At 50.5% G+C, this 20188-nt stretch overlaps 1 protein-coding gene across 2 annotated transcripts; it reads right to left on the reverse strand.

Moving 5' to 3' along the window:
- Positions 1-1319: 1319 nt before the first annotated feature.
- On the reverse strand, positions 1320-18923 carry MUS81 (MUS81 structure-specific endonuclease subunit). Of its 2 annotated transcripts, none has more exons than XM_078382091.1 (16): positions 18728-18923; positions 17273-17411; positions 14866-15005; positions 12951-13034; positions 12688-12768; positions 12475-12563; positions 11131-11304; positions 9987-10091; positions 8796-8923; positions 7718-7830; positions 6596-6712; positions 4822-4917; positions 4252-4290; positions 2760-2863; positions 2267-2350; positions 1320-1938 (listed from the first exon to the last, which is right to left on the reverse strand). In XM_078382091.1, exons 1-16 carry the CDS (start codon positions 18839-18841, stop codon positions 1872-1874), a joined length of 1674 nt encoding a protein of 557 aa, XP_078238217.1. In that variant the 5' UTR covers positions 18842-18923; the 3' UTR covers positions 1320-1871. The 2 variants fall into 2 exon arrangements, with proteins under 2 accessions (XP_078238217.1, XP_072840297.2); XM_072984196.2 differs by having other exon boundaries at positions 4168-4290; positions 18728-18922.
- Between the last annotated feature and the right edge of the window lie 1265 nt (positions 18924-20188).

Consider the following 20188-nt stretch of genomic DNA (forward strand, 5'->3'; position numbering starts at 1 on the left):
CTTTAAATGTCACTTTATGAGGTTTCCTCTCCTCCCGGTAGCAAGAAAAGGGGAAATGTTGCCCCCATCCATCATTCTGCACCATTTCAGGGCTGCCTGTGAAGTTAGAAATTACAGGCTTGGCTTCCCCCCACCTCTCCTTTTTTGGATACTGGAGGTGTTCCCCTATCTCAGAAAGAAAACATTTAAGTCAAACAAGGAACAAGAAAACCTGCCCTCTGAGAGAAAACCCAGCAATTTTTGGGGCTCCCCTCCCTGGCTTGGCCCTCAAGAGAGGAGCCAAACTGGCTATAAACGGGTAATTTACGGGAATGTTCAAAGGAGAGACACCCTCTGTGTCCACACCCCTCTGCCGTGTGGTTAATTAGAAGCGGGCATCTAAAAACAGGAACAGCCCGAGACTCCAACCTTTCAAAAGGAAGGAAACAAAAATATTGACCTTCACATATTGCAAATTCTTCCAGTTACCATGCTGAGAGAAAATACTGCAGGCTGTTTTCTTTCTGCAGTTTTTTCTTTTCTTCCCTCCCTGTTGGAGAGTGTCACTTTGTTGTTTAGTCGTGAAGTCGTGTCCGACTCTTCGTGACCCCATGGACCAGAGCACGCCAGGCCCTCCTGTCTTCCACGGCCTCCCAGAGTTTGGTCAAATTCATGTTGGTCCCTTCAATGACCCTGTCCGTCCATCTCATCATCCTGTCATCCCCTTCTCCTCTTGCCTTCACACTTTCCCAACATCAGGGTCTTTTCAAGGGAGTCTTCTCATGAGATGGCCAAAGGATTGGAGCCTCAGCTTCAGGATCTGTCCTTCCAGTGAACACTCAGGGTTGATTTCCTTCAGAACTGATAGGTTTGTTCTCCTTGCAGTCCAGGGGACTCTCAAGAGCCTCCTCCAGCACCACAACTCAAAAGCATCCATTCTTCGGCTGTTCAGCCTTCTTTATGGTCCAGCTCTCGCTTCCATACATCACTACTGGAAAAACCATAGCTTTGACTAAGCGGAACTTTGTCGGCAAGGCGATGTCTGCTTTTTAAGATGCTGTCGAGGTTTGTCATTGCTTTCCTCCCAAGAAGCAGACAGCAAAAGTTATTTCCATCTGGGGCTTCCTGGAAGGGGTGGCCCCAGGGGATCAGACCCACAGCCTGCTTGGCTGTCTTCCATGGGGACCCCCCCCCCAGGAAGGTGTGAATGGCCCTCGGGACTCGGACAGGCTGCCCCCCCCTTGAACGGCCTGGCATCCCTTTCCTCTCTCTCTCTCTCTCTCTTTCTCTCTCTCGGCCCCACACTGCCATCTTCTGAACGGAAAACCACCGCTCAGAGCACCCCTTAACCATTTTATTGGACGATCACAAGAACACGAGATTTTTGCATTTTAAAAAATAATAGTATTAATAATCAGGGACAACATTCAGCAAGAGCATTGGGCAAGCATCAAGGGACCCAAAAGATTCACTAGCCCATCTCTTCTAGCAGGAAAGGAAGGGGGGGGCCAAATCCCCGTCTCCCTTCTGTCCTACCAACCCATTATTTTATACATCCTGCGTTTAGCTCTTCCTAGATGGCTACAGGCAGTCCAGGGATAAAACTGCGTTGGTATCGTTGTCCCCCCAAACCGCCTTCTATGGGTTATATGCTGCCCACAGGGCAGGGTGTTGTGTTGTGTTGTGTGTGTGTGTGTGTGTCTGGGGAGGAGCAAGAACGCCAACCTAGCCCCTTTGAAAGGTTGGGGCAGGAAAGTGCATTGCGGCCGATAAGGCTAGATCCAAAGGTCCCCTTCCTTAGTCCATGGGATTCACAATGGGCCTTCTCGGAATCCGGGCGGAACGATTTCTCTTCCCACCTCTCCGTCTCTCGCACTGCATTCCCTCGCGATTCACGGCAGAGGGCCGGGCGTGCAGTACAGCTGGGCCAACGTTTTGCTCAAGACGGGACCGAGGTTTCTGCAAAGGAAGGAAAGCGAGGAGGGCAGAGGAAAGAAAGCCAGGAGGAGGTCCCCCGAGAGGGCAGCCAGCCAGGAGGTCTGAGAGCGTCATGACCCGTCTTCGCCGCAAAGCAACCGGGCGCAGCAGGACAACGGCTAAACCAGTCCGTGGGTTGTCTGGAGCTCACGAACCGCAGTCTTTAGGGTCCCGGGTGGGGTGTTTACACGGGATGCCCTCCGCCACCAAGCCCCCCTCGCCCACATTGAGTCATCAAGCTTCAAATCTGGAAGGGATCTGGGGGTGGGGGTGGTTTTATGGACTGGAAACCTTCAGGCCAACCACTTACCTCTGCAATGGGCCGCATTTGATGTTACTCAAGAGTTGCTCCTGGTCCGGGCGAGACGGGCAAGCGGCGAAGGCAGCCAGCAGACTGAGGAAGGAGAGAAAGGATCGCGAAGGGCTTAGGGGCCAACACTGTGGCCCATTTTCTAATCCACGCACGCAGGGGCGCCTTGAGAAGCCACCGCTAGGTCGGACCACGGAGAGAAAATCCAGTTTCTACTGCAATGTCCAGAATTCTACAAAGGCCAAGGCTGGCTATTGGGGGGGGGGAGGCGAGAGGGATCCTAGCTGGGACGTGAGAAGAACAGACCCACCTCCCGCGAAAGACGGTGATCCACTAAACCACGGGTACATCAGGACCCAAAGCTCTTGTCGGTTCAATTAAAACTAAAGATCTTGCAGGAGGACGGTCCAAATTACACCTTGGGGGGGGCAGTGGGAGGGTGGCTTTTTCACCTGTGCCGCAGGACCCCCCCACACTTTAGATCTCTCTCTACCTGGCCGGCGTCTTGAACCTCTCCAGGATGGCCACTGCCTTCTCTCCGCGGATGCCCCCGATCTGCATGAGCTGGCGGGCAAACACGTCCCGCACGGTCTGGGCCTGAGAGGAGGAGGAGGAGAAAGAGGGACCTCAAAATTCGAGACGCCGGGCTTTCTCATCCCGAAACGACATGCTCTCGCGCCAGAAGAAAAGAGAAAATCAGCTCTCCTGGAAAAGGGTATCAAATTCTTTCAGAAATCAGCACTATTCCAGAAGAGGCAAAGCTGTTTTGCTTTGGCCCGTCGTGCATTGAACCAGGGGGGTGGACTTAATGATCTCTGAGACCCCTTCGAACGGGGCAGTCCTGGCTATCCCGGTGAGGGCTGGAAGGAACTATTAAATGATGCCATTTGCAAACACAGAAGTGCCTGGCCGTCCTCGGCAGCATCGTCTGAGTCGAGTCCCGCTCCTCATTCAATTCCAATCCGCAATTCCATCTTAAAAGGGAAATAAATGTCAGATTCGGGAGCCACGATTCTGCCTCCAGCTTCCTCCCTTTGGGGTCCACTCCGCCCCTCCCTGCTGAATAAATCGGCCGGAGGGACCGAGTCCATCCACAGTCCGGGAACGTGGAAATTCCCTCAGTGCTTCGTGGCACGTGGGCCGGAAGAGCACACAGAGAGGTGTGCTATTGAGACCCACGGATTAGGGATCTCCCCACACTGGTTAAATCCAGTTTATGAGAGACCCCCATCAGCCGGCCAGATGTGGATAGACTCTCTCGCTTGTGTTTCTCAAAGAAAAACCCAGGAGGACACACAGCGATGGCTCTGTATGGACACCCGGCGGTTGGCCCCTCCATCCGGCGGGCGCACGGGACAGAGCATCCAAGCCAGGCTCGGGAGACCTGGGTTCGAATTCCCGCCTGGCGATGGGAACGCACCGGGTGTGGCAACACTTACCTACTTTTAAATACCTAATGGCTTCTCGGCTACCCTGCAAACACGGTTAAGGTTGCCAGGAGCTCAAAGCCGCTTGGCAGCAGAATAACCACAGAGGCCAGTACTGCCTGCTCTGACTGGCATCAGCTCTCCAAAGAGAAATCTCTCCTTGCAAGGATCCCACCTAGGACCGCCTCTATGGGAAGTGTAGTCCATCCTACTCAGAGACAGTCCCGGTAGGACGTAGAACCCCGTTCTACAGAGTCCAGCTCTTCTGAATTCCAGGCCAGGGTAGCCTGCGCTGACTGGCAGAGGCTCTCTAAGCAAAGAAAGCTCCATTTTCCTACGGGCGACTTCCTTTTTCTAGAGGAGAGTCTATTGAGCACTGAATTTAGAACCTTTGGGGGTTTCTGCAACCGAGCTATGCCTCTCCCTGTTTCCCCCCACATCAGAAGCATCCTCTGGGCTCCCTTCATCATCCACCTTGTTCTTGACAGCCCCTTCATTAAACTCGGCGAAGGTCAGGAGGCAGCAGGAGCCGTCACTCAACTGCAGGGGGCGCTCACGCTCTAATTCCTCCTTGGTAGCGCTCAGGAGCGTTCTGTCCTGGGGGGGGGGAGAGAGAAAAGAGCCCGGAAGTCATTGCCTACCTGGTGGCTACGGAGGTTTAAAGAGCATCCTTTGAGAACCACCCCTCCAGGCACGTTGGACCACAAACCCCATCGTTCCCCCACCCTCATTAGCCTGCTGGAGGTGGAGAGAAGGTAAAAAGAGAGAGAGAGAGAAGAGGAGAGAGGCTGGCCGAGGGGGAAGAAAGAGAAAAACGAAAGCCCCCCAAACCTGAAAGCCAGGTGACTTACAGATCATCTAGCCAAGGGAAGGTGGCCTCCAACACAGCAAAAATAAAAATAATAAAAATTAAAATAAAGTTCGCCTCTCTCCTACCATCTCTAGGATATTTTATTCCGATTTCCAAGTTAATCGGAAAAGCAGCTGACGCTAAGGTTTTGAAACACGCCGAGCGCAAAATACCATCATAGGCGAATGACAAAACTCCCAAAACTTCTTGCTTTTTTTGTTGTTGTTAAAACAAGCCTTCCAGGAACAAGCCCACTCTCCCGCTCGCTCCGAACTCACCCCGTACAGTCTCGCCAGGTGACGCGTCATGAGGGTCAGGTAGGCAGCAGATTCCCGGAGGTCCCGTGTGCGTTTGACGAAGAAGCCGTCCACCACCTACCGTGTGTGGCAGAGAGACACGGACGTTATCACAACAGCAGGAATACTGCCTGCCCGTTCCTCCCCATCCCCACATGGAGGGGCAGCTCTCCATGATCTGGCGATCTGCCTCCCTTCAGTTATGCCGAGATCCAAACAAGATCCCAGCACCTTCAATTTTTCTTCTTCCCAAATTTATCCGCCTTGCAACAGGATTAAGTCATCCAGGATGAGAGAGACCGCAATTGGTGAACTCAATGGTATACAGTGGTGCCTCGCTTAACGAGCACACTGTTTAACGACGAATCCGCATAGGGACGCGTTTTTCACGATCGCTAATGTGATCGCATTGCGACGTTCTCAATGGCCGATCATCGCATTGCGATGATCGGTAAGCGTTTCGCTTACTGATCCTCGAATTGTGATGTTCTAAAAACAGCTGATCGGTGGTTCCAAAATGGCCACCGGATCAGCAAAATGGCTGCCCGCAGCATTTTCGCGCCCTGCCCTTGCTTACCGGGCAGCGAAAATGGCGGCCGGATGGGAGAATCTTCGCTTACCTGTGAGTTTTTCCCCCATAGGAACGCATTAAACGGAGTTTAATGCGTTCCTATGGGGTTTCCCCCCCGCATAGCGACGAATCCGGATAGCGACGTTAATCCTGGAACGGATTAACGTCGCTATGCGGGGCACCACTGTATTTAGACCACCCTGCTGCAGTAGGTCTGATCCTTCTTTGGCGGCAGCGGCTGCATCCGACAAAATCCTAGGAATTCACCCCTGAGAGTGCCAAGCGCCTCACCAAACTATACACCCCAGAATTCCTTGGGATGGAGCCCCAGCGGTATCGAAATGCCATACCTGGGATGTATAGATATAGCCTTCTGTCGAGTTTAGGGGCTGAGGAGGAAATGGATCTGGATTCTCCATGAGTGCCAAGCCCAGCCCTAAAAACCACACACTGGCTTCCAACTGGTTGGATTTAGCAACCGAGGCAGAAAGGGATACAAAGATGGGGATGACTGGCTGAGACTGGGAAGGATCAAGGGACTGGAAACCAAGCCCTCGGAGGAAAGACGGAAAGAACTGGGCAGGTTTAACCTTGAGAAAAGAAGACGGAGAGGAGAGAGGAGAGCCCTTTTCAAATCCTTGAAAGGTAGTCCTACAGAGGAAGGGCAGGATCTGTTCTCCATCCTCCCAGAGTGCAGGACACACAACAATGGGCTCAAGCTACAGGAAGGCAGATTTAGGCTGAATATCAGGAAAAACTTCTTAACTGTTAGAGCAGTACGACAACGGAACGCATGACCTCGGGAGGCGGCGAGGGCTCGAACGCTGGAGGCGTCTGAGAGAAAAATTGAACCACCCTCTGTCAGATCTTCTCTGATTGGTATTCTTGCCTTGAGCAGGGGGGGTTGGACTCAATGGCCTTAAGAGGCCCCTTCCAGCTCCATTGTCCTATGACATGGCGGTCCTATAAGTCTACCTTGCTGGGCCTGAGACACACGGGCCCGGGTTCAAATCCCTGCTCAGCCGCGGAAACACAGCAGAAGGAGACAGCACCGGCAAAACCACCCTTAAATACCTCTCGCACCTTAAGCCACTCCGTAAATACCCACACCATGACAAGATGGCTCTAAATCGCAGGCCACCTGAGGGCCACATAACCACCACCCATGCTGGGGGGGGGTCATACCTGGGTGTTGACAATCGCTTGTTGCAAAGTTTTTTCTGGCAGACTGAGGTGTTGCCCGGACCCAGAATCTTCCACCAGGTAGATGGGGTGCCGGAGGCCACACTGTCGCAGACGGAACTGGGCGCGTGATGGAAAAGTAGGAGAGAAGACGGTTACTGTCCTTGTGTGCACGACAGATCCCATTTCGAAGGTTTCGGGGCAACGTCCGGGTTCCCTCGAAAGCAGCCGTCCCCCATAAAAGCTTTTCCTGGTGCTCTCCAAGCCACACCGGCCTGCAAACGGCCTTCCTACCGGCGGCCACATCTGGCTGGGCTGACCGGACTGGAGCGTTCGTCGACGTACCCAGAGACGGCCAGGTTGCGGGAAGGTTGCTAAGCTAGGGTTACCAATTCCTCTGCCATATCCACCCCCCCTTTTTTTAAAGGAAAACCTCTTAGCCATTCTTAGAGGGGACTCTTTGAAACCGCGGAGGATAACCCACAAAGTCCCACCTTATTCATCTTTTCGATCAAAGGCCATATCGGCACCCTTTGGGGGGCTCCCCTCGACTGCCTTCCAGTGAAATAAAATAATCAGGAAGAGCAAAAAATATTTTAACACCTTCAGAAACTCTGAGAACTGTGTTTTTCCCCCCTCTTAAGCAAGCGCCTCAGTTCTAAAAATCAACACCTGAGAAGATGTCTGCTCAGGCATCTCCAGTAATGATTTCTCTCTCTCCTTTTGACCCTGTTTTGTCTCTTTTTTTGGTGACCGGTGCCATATGGGGCAGGCGCTGGGGGGGGGGGAGAAACTGGCCATAAAGCTTTTCCAAAACAGACTACCTCTTTTAAACGCCACTTTTCCTTGCTCCTCTCTTTCTTTCAACAGAAACTGCTTCCAAAAACATTGACCGGAATAACACATCCTTGCCGCATTTTAAAGACTACCTAGTTTTATCCGGGAACACTTGTAGCAAATAAAGCCGGCGAGTCTTTAAGACGCTTTGCCTTCTGGCTGCGGGAAGCCAGTTCCGTTACCACTGAAATCAAGTACCGAATCCTTGATCCTATCAAACTATTCATCTTAGTTCAGGAATCTTAGCTCCTGCGTAACGCTTAACAAGGCATTCCAACCGCCCGGCACCTTCTGTTCACGAAAGCGGCCGTCGATGATGCTGCTACACAGGTCCGGCATCCTTTTGCGTTCCACCACGTAATCCAGCACCAGCTCCTGACCGGCCGCGGGCTGTTGTTCTCCTGAGACGGAAAGGAAGGGAAGGGAGGAAGGCGTAAAGTCTGCGGGAAACGAAGCGCCCTACGTTCTGGAGGTCGTCGAGGCCTCGCCAGGCACGGCTGGCGCTTCCTCACCCAACGCGGGCAACGTCTGCCACCGACGGCACTTCTTAAATACGCCAGCGCCTCTTCGAACAAAGACAAATTGGATTGTTGTGGTTTTTTCGGGCTCTTGTTCTGAAGGCTGTTCTTCCTAACGTTTCGCCCATCTCTGTGGCCGGCCTCTTCAGAGGAGTCAGAACTCTGTCCGTGCTCTGGTGTGGTTTGTTCAGATCGCTGAGTGAACAAACTGCCCCCGAGCATGGACAGAGTTCCTACTCCAGTCCTCTGAAAGAGGCCGGCCACAGAGACGGGCGAAACGTCAGGAAGAACAACCTGCAGAACACGGCCAAAGAGCCTGAAAAACCCACAACCACCATCAGATCCCGGCCGTGAAAGCCTTCGTGAATACAAAGACAAGTTTCTAGCCCTCAATAAGGCAAGCCTTTCTTTTAAAGAAGCAACGCATTTCATCTCTTCACAGGGGGGAAGAAAGGGGTCGAAGGAGTTCCAACCACCAAATGGAAGCATCCGTGGAGCCTTTCCTTCCTCCCTTTCCCTCTGAGAGCAGGCACAAAGTGGGAGCAAGTATTGGGTGGGTGAGGAAGAATTATGACCAACAACAACACAACCTTGGGCTGCCAGCTACCTTCCAAAGCCTCTCCAAATTCGGGAATAAAGGCCGCAAAATGGCTTCAGGCTTTGTAGGACAGACAACCCCAAGATGAGCACAAGAGGAAGCCCCCAATCCGCTACAGAAGCCCGTGGGGCCCAACGCCAAACCTGCCCGCAGAAACGGTGATGGCGGAAGGCGGGCAGGCAGGGCTTCTCGACCCGACTGTCCCGTCTCCCTTTGCCCCCCCCCGAATGGACCGGAGCGACCTTCGCACCTGCAACCGGGCTGGCCCTTTCCCGGGCGACCCAGAGGAAGTCCCCCACGTGAAGCTTCCGGATGCTGAACGGCACGTCGTTGCGCTGGAGTTCTCTGACTAAGTCCTGCTTCCGGGATGTGGGGCCGCTGAAGGAAAAAAAAAAGGGAAGAGGTGTGTGTCTCTGTGTGTAGATATTTAGAATACATTTCCCTACGACCCCTTGGGGAGGTAGTTCTCAAGTAACAGTATGGGTTTCCAACCATTTTTTACTTTTTACTCTCCATCAGGCCTTTAACGGATACACCTGACATCTGAGTTTTATCTTGAAGGAGATTCTATACGGCTGGGTGGGTTTTTAATTTATTTATTTATGCATGTGTTGCTTCTGTTCCCTTAGATACGTCCCTGCTATTTTAAAACTGTATAGGCACACGCTCTTTAGTATGTATATGGTATTCAACTGGCTCTTAGAGGTAAAAGGTTCCCCCTTGACAATTTTTGTCCAGTCGTGTTCGACTCTAGGGCGCGGTGCTCATCCCCGTCTCCAAGCCCTACAGCCAGCGTTTGTCCGAAGACAGTTTCCGTGGTCACGTGGCCAGCACGACTAGACACGGAGCGCCGTGACCTTCCCACTGAGGTGGTCCCTATTTATCGACTCGTATTTTTACATGCTTTCGAACGGCTAGGTTGGCAGGAGCTGGGACAAGCGACGGGCGCTCACTCTGTCGCGTGAATTCGATCTTACGACGGCAGGTCTTCCGACCCTGCAGCACAGAGGCTTCTGTGGTTTAACCCGCAGCGCCACCACGTCCCTGACCAGCTCTTATTGTATTAACAGAACAACATGAAAAACAAGATTTACTGCTCTAAGACGATGGATGGATGGATGGATGGATGGATGGATGGATGGATGGATGGATGGATGGATGGATGGATGGATGGATGGATGGATGGATGGATGGATGGATGGATGGATGGATGGATGGATGGATGGATGATTTACCGATTAACACACACACACATAAGCAATTTTATATTTCAAAGACAGGGAAACTCTTGAGCCTCAGAAAGGAACCCTTTCCAGGCATGCTTACCAGGGGCTGCTGGCTACGTTCCCTCTCCCCTTCTAGTGCTTGCCTGTACACCCAATGCACACCCTTGCCCACGTGCCATTCCCGTATCATTGTGAGGTTCGCCACCGCCACTTACCCTGTGGTCTCAATAAAATCCACACAAAGAATAATTTCAAATTGTCCAGGATGAAAGATAAATTGAGGGTTAAACAGACCGGTCTGTGGCTCCCCCTGAAAGGACCTGGAAAAGTAAACAGTATTATTAAGAGCAGGGAAATGAATGTAAACACACAAACGGCTGGGACCTATCAGGGACTCTATAGAATTAGATCTGTAAACCTTTAATCTATAGATTAATAATCATTGTGTGCCCATTCTGACTTATGGAGACCCCTTTTCGGGGTCTTCAAGGTAGAGAGGACTCAGAAATGGTTTACTATTCCCTTCTTCTGGCACGACCGTGCAGCTTGCCCAAAGCCACATAGGTTGGCTCCTAGGTGGGGGGATCGAACTCCCAACCTCTGGCTCTTCAGCCAGATAGCTAAACCACTGAGCTATCTGGCAAGCATTTATAGATTCTACAGTCCCCATAACCAGGTCGTGAATTCCACCATCTTGCTAACAAATTTCCTGCGTTTCCCCACTGCCACCGTTACACTTTTAAAGCACCCTTTAATTTTCCCCGTTTTGCAGAAGTCACTAAAATAGATTGAATTTTTTTTTTCCAATACACAGTATGAGCCAACAGGCAGTAATTCCTCTTTCGCCATCTATTGAGGCCATACCTTGTTAACTACAGAAGTGATTTTTTAAAAAAAATTACAGTTGCTTCCCGACAGGAGTAAAGCGATCACGCGACAAGTTACACTTTTAAATGTAACTTCCGTATTTATACCCGTGTCGTTGAAGAAATGGATGAATTGCAACCAACTTGTGTTGTCACAAAGTTATATCCAGGCGCCTTATTTTGTGACTCCCGACTCCCAGGCTCCAAATTAAAGCTAATTCTTGGAGGATCGGGCTGGGAAGAACTACGAGCTATAAAGGCTCATCACTCTCTCTTTTTCCAGTTTCCTGAATACCAAATGCCGTGGCAGTCACGTCCTGGGCTCTTACTGTGCAATAATAGGGTTTCTGGAGAAAATAATAATTCATTAAAAGCAACTCATTTGTAACTAAGTTCTTTGGGACCTTGGAGCCATGAAACTAACTTTGCCTTTCGTCTGAGCCTCCGGGAAGAAAGAAAAGCAGCAGGCGCAGAGAAAATAAAAGCTATTTACTTCGGGGCAGCATCCCTGTCCTCCTGCCTCCCATCATCCTCTCCTTCCAAAAGCAGTGGGAGCTCTCCGGTTCTAGGTGCCACAACTGAAGATGAGGCAGGCGTGCTAGGTTCTGCTTCTTCCAAAGCGATCAGTTGCTGGGCTAAGGACACCCCGGCCTCCGTCAGAGAATACCTGGTGGGGCGAAAGAAGTGGGTTAGTGGTCCCTCCTCAATTCCACCGGATGCTTTCCCCCTTCTGTCTCGCTCATAGGATGGCTGCTCCCGGCCCGTTCCGGCCTCTGCTTCCACGACGCCAAGCAAGCCTGCAATGTTCTTCGGGAGTGGTAGCCCAATCTACCTGGAAGGCGCCAGGTTAGGAGAGGTCCCTGAACTTAAGTGAGGCTCCCCCATGAGCACGAGGACCTCGGCACATCGGCACGCCCTATCCACGATCATGGCAGCGTCTGCGTTAGCCGTTCAGACAATACACCTTTCGTGGCTCTGGTGGCTTCTTGTCTTCATCAGGACTCAAAAGCGCAGACGTTCGCTGGTTCTCTGGATGAGTCCAAACCTGCCAGAAAGATGCCCACTGACGGGCTTCTTAGGCAGGCTTCAGACTTTCCAAAGGCTATTTTTCCCCATCTGCTGGCAGCCTAAGACCCTCAAATCATCACCATCATGCTCTCGAGTCCACTCTGATTGATGGCAATCCTTTCCAGGGTTTTTCTAGGGAGAGAGCACTCAGAAATGGTTTGCCATTCCCTTCTCCTGGGGTGCCCTGGGCCTGTGCAGATTTCCCAAGGTTAAAGAGGCTGGTTCTTCTCTTGGGAGACACAGCAAGGAATCGAATTTTCAACCTCCGGCTCCAGAGCCAGCCACGAAACTCACTGAGCTATCCAGCCCGCAGTGACACCAACGACAGCTTGGAAACTCAAGATCCTCTTCTGAGGACAAGAAGCAAACTGAGTGGTTCGAAGTCTTTCCAAATTGAAGTACGCCCCCCCCCCCCGGTTGCTCCGAGTTCTCTTTGTGTCCAATTCTGCCCGCTATTGTTCAATGGAAGTCAGAATACCTATACGACGGACTGCAAATCAATCAGATCCACCTTTGCTCTCTCTGTGGCCTAAATCGGAACAAGTTCAGAGGGAGGGCGACAAGGAGGATCAGGGGGGGCTGGAAAATAAGCCCTAGGAGGAAAGGCTGAAAGAACCGGCCAGGTTTAGCCTGGAGAAAAGAAAATTGAGGATAGTACTTTTCAAATACTTGAAAGGCTATCCTACTAAGGAGGGGCACACAGGCCTGACTTCCGCACAAGCTAAATATTGCCTATGAAGTCCCCCTCGTCCCTCCTGAGGGTGCTCACCTGGCTGGGATATTAGTCTTGAGGACTAGCTCCTTGCGAATCAGAGAGCCAACTGTGGACCAGGCCGTGTTCTTACTCCCAGGAGCCACCTGTAAGAACAATCCGCATAACAACCAAAAGGAGATCGTGGCAAAAAATAAAATCACATCGTTGGTGCGCAGGTGTGCGCCAGAGGCTCCCATGGAAAGGGAAAGGCTCTCGGAATCAACTCACCAGAGAGAAAGATTTATCGCACAGTGGCTGAGCGGCTCTTTGTAATTCTGGTTTCGTCAGGTAACCTCGGGAGTTGGGATTCTAGGGAGAAAAGATCAAAACGGCAGAAAGACAGAGTTACACGTTCCTTCCTGGCATCTGATTCTTAGGGCTTACGTGCTACATCTACTGGCGGTTCTTTCCCCACGTCCTCCTGCGTAGGGGGTCTCTGCCTACCCAGAAGGATGACCCGGATGCGGACTTTGTACGCTCAGTTCTCTTACCGTTCGGTCCCGGTAGAGAGCCAGCAGGAGAGCGTAGGCGGGCGAACGGCGAGCGGGAAGACGGCTCGTCTTGCCTGACGTGGGCTGGTTTGTCCGAGAAGAAAGGAAAAAAAAGATTAGCTCATGCCTTTGTCAAGAATGCACACGTAAGAGTTTTTTTTTTAACCATTCTTCACCTCCAAATTGGACACAAATAGGGCAGTCCCTGATGGCGGCTTTACAGTCTAAAAGGCGCAAAACGAAAGAAAAATGGAAGGCTGCAAGGGGGGGGGGAGACATAAACAAAATCAGGCACTCCGTTCTGGGCTACTATATTCAACAGTTGGTTAAATTCAGCTCCACCGGTGGCCGTGCCAACTGGAGGATCATGGGAGTTGTAGTTCAAGGAGTCTCATTTCCACGCTGTGGGGGGTCTCTCAAGGAGCTGGCGTCCATTCCGGTTTTGTTCCCGCGGAAGGATTTGGAGAAAGAGCGACGGCCAGTTTCAGAATCTCTCGTTTTATAAATCGAATTGGCTCGGACCCTCGGGACGACACCCCTACGGAGGAGGGCCCGAAGAGGCAGGCTGTCCCACTAAATAGATTGTGTGCCTTTTGTCGGCATTTCTCCCAAACATACTGTACATCTTTGTGTACATTTTTTCCAAGATAACCTCTTCTGGGTGCGTTATCCGGCCGAAAAGAGTGTCACCCTCTGGAACGATGTAAACTCGTTAACGTTCTGGGGCAAAAAGGGCTCCGTCCCATTGCAAGTCTCGCAAAGGGTGAAATGAGTCTTTTTGGTCGGGAGATGGAAACCCAATTCATTTATTTTCATCCCTCGCACAAAAGACTTTCCCCAGCCGTCCGCGGTAGGGCAGTTTCCTCATTTCCCCCTGCCGCAGACGAAAGAGATGAGGTCTAATTCTGTCAAGAGCGGGGACGGCTGTGAACAAACCACTTTTGCAGGCTGGCTAAGAATCCGAACGGATATAAGGACCCCTTCAGAGCCGTTCCTTGAGACGCCCGCCTGCCCGAGGCTAGACCAAAGAGAAAAGACTGGCGGGCATCCCCTTTCCGTCTGTCGCCAGCGGGCAAGCCTCCTGGTGGAGTGACCCTTCTGCCTTTCCACCAGAACACGACAGCACGCAAATGGCGGAAATTCGTGTTTTTTTCTCCCTCTGACAGCAAATTTTTGTTGCTTTTGCAGAACGACCATTACCCCGGCTTCTCTTTTTTATAAACCAAATGTGCCTTTTCCCAAAGAAACCAGATTGAAGAAAACAGACACGAGGGGGCACCCTTGACACTAATTCCCCATATTTAAAAGGCTGTTTACCCCACCGCAGACCTTCCGCCACCAAAATGCTGCAGCAACGCTTCCTATCTCCCGTTCCTCATCTTTTTCTCTCCAGGGGCGTCACAGCCTAATTCCGGGAAGCTTCCCCCTCGGGATGTAAATCTTTAGTCCTCTGTTTTTTTCGTTATTTGCTCCAAACACAGACTCCTTGACTTTTAAATTTAAAAAAACACACACCCTCTTTGGCTTTTTTTTTTCATGTTAAGGCCAAGAATTTCCACAAGGGCGGATGAATATCACGAATAACGTCCTAACTGTTAGAGCAGTACGACGATGGGACTTTTGCAGATGGTGAACGCTACGGTGCTGGAGGCCTCTTGCCAGATCTGCTTTGATTTAGATTCCTGCCTTGAGCAGGTTTTTTGACCTCGTTGGCCTCGTAGGCGCCTTCCGATTCCATTATTCCGTGATTCTATGATTCCTCTCCAGGCAAACCTGATGTACGAAAACAGCTTGTCTGGTCAAGAATGAGAACTTCTGCTAATATTTGACAAGTCTCTGAACCCCTGCTGGGTTGATTGATTATGTAATAATCAATGGGCTTTTTCTAACAAAGAAGGGCTGGTGGTATTCTCACCTTGGTGCGTTTGCTTTGGCTTTGAGCCGGCCCCATGCAAGGCGGTCCCTCTGGAACATCGTTGAACCGTGTGCTTCCACCGCTGGGAGGGCTGCCGTCTCCCTCTGGCTCCCTCGGAGAAGAAGCCGGAGCCTCTCGTTCTGGAATTCGCGGCACAAAACAAAGTCAGTCCCGGTTGCCGATGGCCAGAAATCAGATTTCGAACTGCGTCTCCAGGAATGCCCCAGGAAATGGGAATGCTACCGTGTTTCCCAGAAAATAAGACAGGGCTTTATATTAATTTTTGCTCCAAAACAAAAGGCATTTGGGTTTATTTTCAGGTGATTTTTAATTTTTTTCATGGACAACCATCTACATTGATTCAGATACAGTCCTGTCCTTCTGGTTGCTGCATAGGGGTGGAAGATGGGGTTTCACTTCACTGGGGCTTATTTTTGGGGTAGGGCTTGTATTTCGAGCACCCTGCAAGGGCTTATTTTCAGGTTAGGTCTTATTTTAGGGGAAACCAGGGTAGATGCTGGCCGGGTTGCTCAGTGAGTAGGAGTTCCTGGCTGAAGGAGCGAGGAATCAGAAGTTGAACTCCGCATGTCAACTGCTGGGAGAAGACGCTTTGTGATCGCGGGCAAGCAGCCCACTCCCCTCCCGGAGCGTCCCCAGAAGACAGGAAGGGGAAACTAACTCTGAACATTTTATACCTAGGAATCCCAGGCAAGGGTTGCTAGGATTTGCACAATAATAACAATAAGGATAACAAGAATAATAATGCTTTTATGACTCCTGCATTGAGCAGGGGGTTGTCCCCGAATAATTCCCAACTCAAATTATTCTATGATTCCATCAACTGAGGAACGACGTGAAGGCTCGTCGTCAGCCAAGATTGTTTCGGGCCCAAAATAGACCTCTTCAGAGCTGCCTATTCTTAAAAAAAAGCTTGGGTAGTGAGATATAAACAATTATTTTCCCCAAGGTTTGGAGGCAGTAGACTTTGTCATGTTTAGATAATTTCTCCCCTTGGGTTGAGAGGGTGTAGAAAGTGGCGGGGAGCCCACCGGGAGGCTGGCGGTGGCTCACAGACTACCATCGGACGACTCCTCATTCAAAGCAATCAAGAAAATTGGGCGTCTGTCCCCCTGATTTACATATAGCCCCCCCCTCTTTTTCTAACAAGAAAAAGGCCACGAATTTGCCCCAGCACAAAAGAGTCTGTTCTCCGGATAGGCGGCCCTTTGTTTAATGGGATTTACCAGATTTCACATATTAATGCCGCACAGCCATCAGGAGGAGGAATTTGCTAGGGTGTGGACGGTAAGTTAAAAGTCTTCGAACGGCCAAAGCCGACATCCCTAAATACAGCCGTGCTTGCTTGATCTTATTCTCAACTGTTGCAAACTGTCCAAAGGAAAAGTGTTTTTCAGTTTGGGGTACGGAGGGCTGGCCCTCTGGATTTTTTAATTTTTATTTTATTTTTTTTGGTGCAACCTCCCCATGGCGTTTTCAGCATTTAGCATGCCAGGAGGGATTCCCAGGAGCTGTCGGTTAAACCGTTCAAATACCAGTCACATTTGGTGTTTGACAAAGGGCTTCCTCTTTGACAAGACAAAGGGCCGTCTCTTTCCGTATTGGTTCCCCATTCATCTTGCTATCATCCAAAACCCTATTAGTATAAAGCAGAATACAGTGGTGCCCCGCTTGACGACGATAATCTGTTCCGTTAAAATCGCTGTTAAACGATATCATCGTCAAGCGAAAGAAAAAACCCATTGAAAACCATCCCAATGCATTCCAATGGGCGAAATACCTCATCGTCCAGCAAAGATCCTCCATAGGGGAAGCCATTTTCGGTCACTGTCTTCCAGAAATAGGTCTGGAAAACAGCGGGCGACCATTTTGAAACCCGACAATCAGCTGTTTTTGATCGTTGTAATGCGAAGAGTCAGTTCCCGAAGCAGGGAACCGATCGTCGTAAAACGGATTTTCCCCATTCAATCATCGTTTTGCGATCACAATAGCGATCGCAAAAACCTCATCGTGAAGCGATTTCGTCGTGGAGCAGGGTAATCGTCAAGCAGGGCACCGCTGTACCAATAACTCTGCCCTTAGATCCTACTGCATGGCTGTACCAGGGAGGTGATCCTGACCCCTTGAAGGCTATGCTTGGAGACCACAAGCGCTGGCGAGTTCTACCAAGTTTGCAAGCACCGAGTACGGCTCCAGTCGCATGCCCTACACCTGCCGGCCAAGGATCAGGCTTGCGAAGGAGGGACTAAGCATGATTCGGAGACTGGCTGTGAAGCAATGAAGTTGGAATCTGCACCAATTTACAGGGAACTTCCCATACAAATCAAATAAGAAATCTACCGTCTTCCAGGCACACAAGGAATCGCTGCCTGGATCTTTCCCACCGCACCTGTCAATGCTTGGTCACCGAGGTGCCTCTCGAGCCGTTCGTCCAGCTGGTGGCAGATCTTCTCCCCAAAGTACTGAAGGACTCGAGCCTCGCGCCCGCTGCGTAGAGGGAGAGGGTATTTGCGGAGGGAGCTCAGTGCCTGTAAGGATGCAGGAGACACATAAGCCAAGCTTTGGGGGCAACAGAGGGGACCAAGAGGCTTGTAGCGACTACCAATTTTATCACCCGCTCTGATCTTCTTAGTTATCACAGTCTCTCTTGGTGCAAAGAGGATGATTTATTTATTCATTCATTTATTCGATTTGTACGCCGCCCGCAAGAGTCTCCGGGCAGCTTCCAACATCAATTAAAACAGTTCAGTTATGACCGTACTCATCGCCAAGAGAGCTCAGAAACGCAGGTAGTCTTCTTGAGCTGCATGATCCAACCCCCTGAGCTGTTTTATTTATTTATTTATTTATTTGATTTTTATCCAGCCCATCTGGTCTATACGACCACTCTAGGCGGTTTTCATCTCTATCCTGAGCAAATAGGTTGCAAAGTTAACCAGGGAGGGGGTCTAATAGGCTCAATCCAGACCAAGACATCCTAAAAATTTCTGTGTTACAACAGAGATCTCTTGCGGTAATATATGGTTACTGGAAACATCTGACCACGCGCTACTCTTGTGGAAAGAGGGAACAGGGAAGTCAGAGAGGTGTGCCAGGATTACACCATGGTCAAAACCTCCGGGTGCTTTGATCCACCACACCGCCGGCTTCTCTGCTGCATATACGGTACAACATTTAAGACATCGTTTTGCGATCGCAAAAACGTCGATGTCATGCGGATTCGTCGTCCGGCGGGGTAATCGTCCAGCGGGGCACGACTGTATCTCCGACCGGAGTAGACTTTTTGTCTAAAAGGGCGGGGTAGAAATCTAATAAATAAATACATAAAATTAAATAAATGAACCCAGCCATGGTGAGGGATACATTTATTATGATAAACCTGATTCCCACTAATCGGTCTGGAAGCCGCCTAGATTGGTCATATTGACCAGATAGGCGGGGTATAAATAAAATAAAATAAGTAGATAAGTAGAGAAATAAATAAATAAATACTGTAAATAAATAAATAAATAAATAAATAAATAAATAAATAAATAAATAAATAAATAAATAAATAAATAAATAAATAAATAAAGTCAACCACGGCTAAAAAAGCATCAACCACGGGTAAAAATGATAGCAAAGTTCATAAATAAAACTAGGATGTGAGGAGCAGTTTCTTATTTTTATTTTTTCCCCTTTTAAAAGGGTCCATTTCTGGTTTGGAGGACCAAGGGGGCGGGGCTTAGGAGAGAGGGGGCGGGGCTTAGGAGAGAGGGGCGGGGGCGAGCACCATCGGGGCGTGGTTAGCCAAGGCGGGGAGGGGGCGTGGCCTCCGGCGTGAGGAAAAAGGGGCGTGGCTTACCCTCTCGTAGGCCCGTTGGCTGCGGAGGCGCCCCTGGTCGGCCGCTTGGTCGCGCCACTCCCGGAGCCATTGCACGAATAAAGGGTTCGGGCAGGGCGGAGGAGGCTTCGGCATTTTCCGGAAGGCGCGCCTCCGAAGTCTTCGCTCGCTTCGTTTGCTCGGCCCCTCCCCTTCCCAAACGGATGGAGCAATAGACTCCCCCGGAAGCTGGAGGGCTAGAGCGCCCCCTCCTGAGCCTGGCGCGCATGCGCAGGACGCGTGGTGGGAAGCAAGGCAGGCAGGGAGGAGAAAAAAAAAGTTAAAGGGAGGGCTTGCTAGCGTGGATGATTCCCCCTAACCATTGAGGCTGCTGGTGGTGAGGATGATGATTCTCACGACGAGAATCAGCATCCTCCTGCCCCAGGAGTAGCCGTGGGATCTGCTTATGGCCAGAAAGGTTGAATTCTACATTTTTTTTTTTTTTACACAAGAGTTCAGTCAGGGCAGTTTGGAAACATTTAACTTTATATATATTTAAGTGGAATGAAACGGGAGGGTGCCTTATATAGGCCCAGGAGCCACCTTACCAAGCCTCCTGTTCTATAAATCAATCAATCAATCAATCAATCAATCAATCCAAAAGCACATTTCAGATCTTGAACCACACACACAGAACCCAGTTCTCTGCCACTGAACAGGACTCAAACATTCACCACCTTTTATAGGCAAAATATATGCATGCACCTTTAATTATTCGGCAATCAACCTTCTTTAGGGTCCAGCTCTCACTTCCATACATCACTACGGGGAAAAAACGTAGCTTTGACTATGCGGACTTTTGTCGGCAAGGTGATGTCTCTGCTTTTGAAGATGCTGTCGAGATTTGTCATCGCTTTCCTCCCAAGAAGCAGGCGTCTTTTAATTTCGTGGCTGCTGTCACCATCTGCAGTGATCATGGAGCCCAAGAAAGTCAAATCTGTCACTGCCTCCATATTCTCCCCTTCTGTTTGCCAGGAGGTGATGGGGCCAGATAGCCCTTATAATTCCCCTTGTGTTGGATGTAGGAAACAGCTGTGTGTGCTCCAGACCAGTGGTTCTTAACCTTTGTTACTCGGATGCTTTTGAACTGCAACTCCCAGAAACCCCAGTCAGGACAGCTGGTGGTGAAGGCTTCTGGGAGTTGCAGTCCAAAACTCCTGAGTAACCCAAGGTTAAGAACCAGTGCTCCAGACAGTATGTCTGTAGCTTTTAAGCCTGCCCAGTTGCCCTCAAAAATACCGTGGCCAACCCACTCAGCACCTGTCCTTGGACTTTTGTCCTTAACCTCAGGCAGCAAAATGCCTGGAGCCGCTGAGTGGTTGTGTCGTCGTCTTTTGAACAGACTTCTCGTTGCCAGGGAGGCAAGCACAGGCAACAAGCCGCAAAGGTGTGGTTCTGGATTACGCATCGTTTGATAAAGGGCCAAGCCAGGCATGTGAAAGT

The sequence above is a fragment of the Pogona vitticeps genome, chromosome 15, assembly GCF_051106095.1.
Source record: "Pogona vitticeps strain Pit_001003342236 chromosome 15, PviZW2.1, whole genome shotgun sequence".
Classification (NCBI taxonomy): Eukaryota; Metazoa; Chordata; class Lepidosauria; order Squamata; family Agamidae; genus Pogona; species Pogona vitticeps.

Bases quoted from the DNA above. Each gene is read 5' to 3' on its own strand.
- MUS81 (XM_072984196.2), bottom strand. From the start codon at position 18,841: ATGCCGAAGCCTCCTCCGCCCTGCCCGAACCCTTTATTCGTGCAATGG. The intron at 12,769-12,950 runs GTAAGAGAACTG...TTTTCTCCCTAG, and splicing joins CTCTCTACCGGGACCGAACG to AATCCCAACTCCCGAGGTTA. The intron at 6,713-7,717 runs GTGCCGGGCGGT...TCACGCGCCCAG, and splicing joins GCCGCTTTCGTGAACAGAAG to TTCCGTCTGCGACAGTGTGG.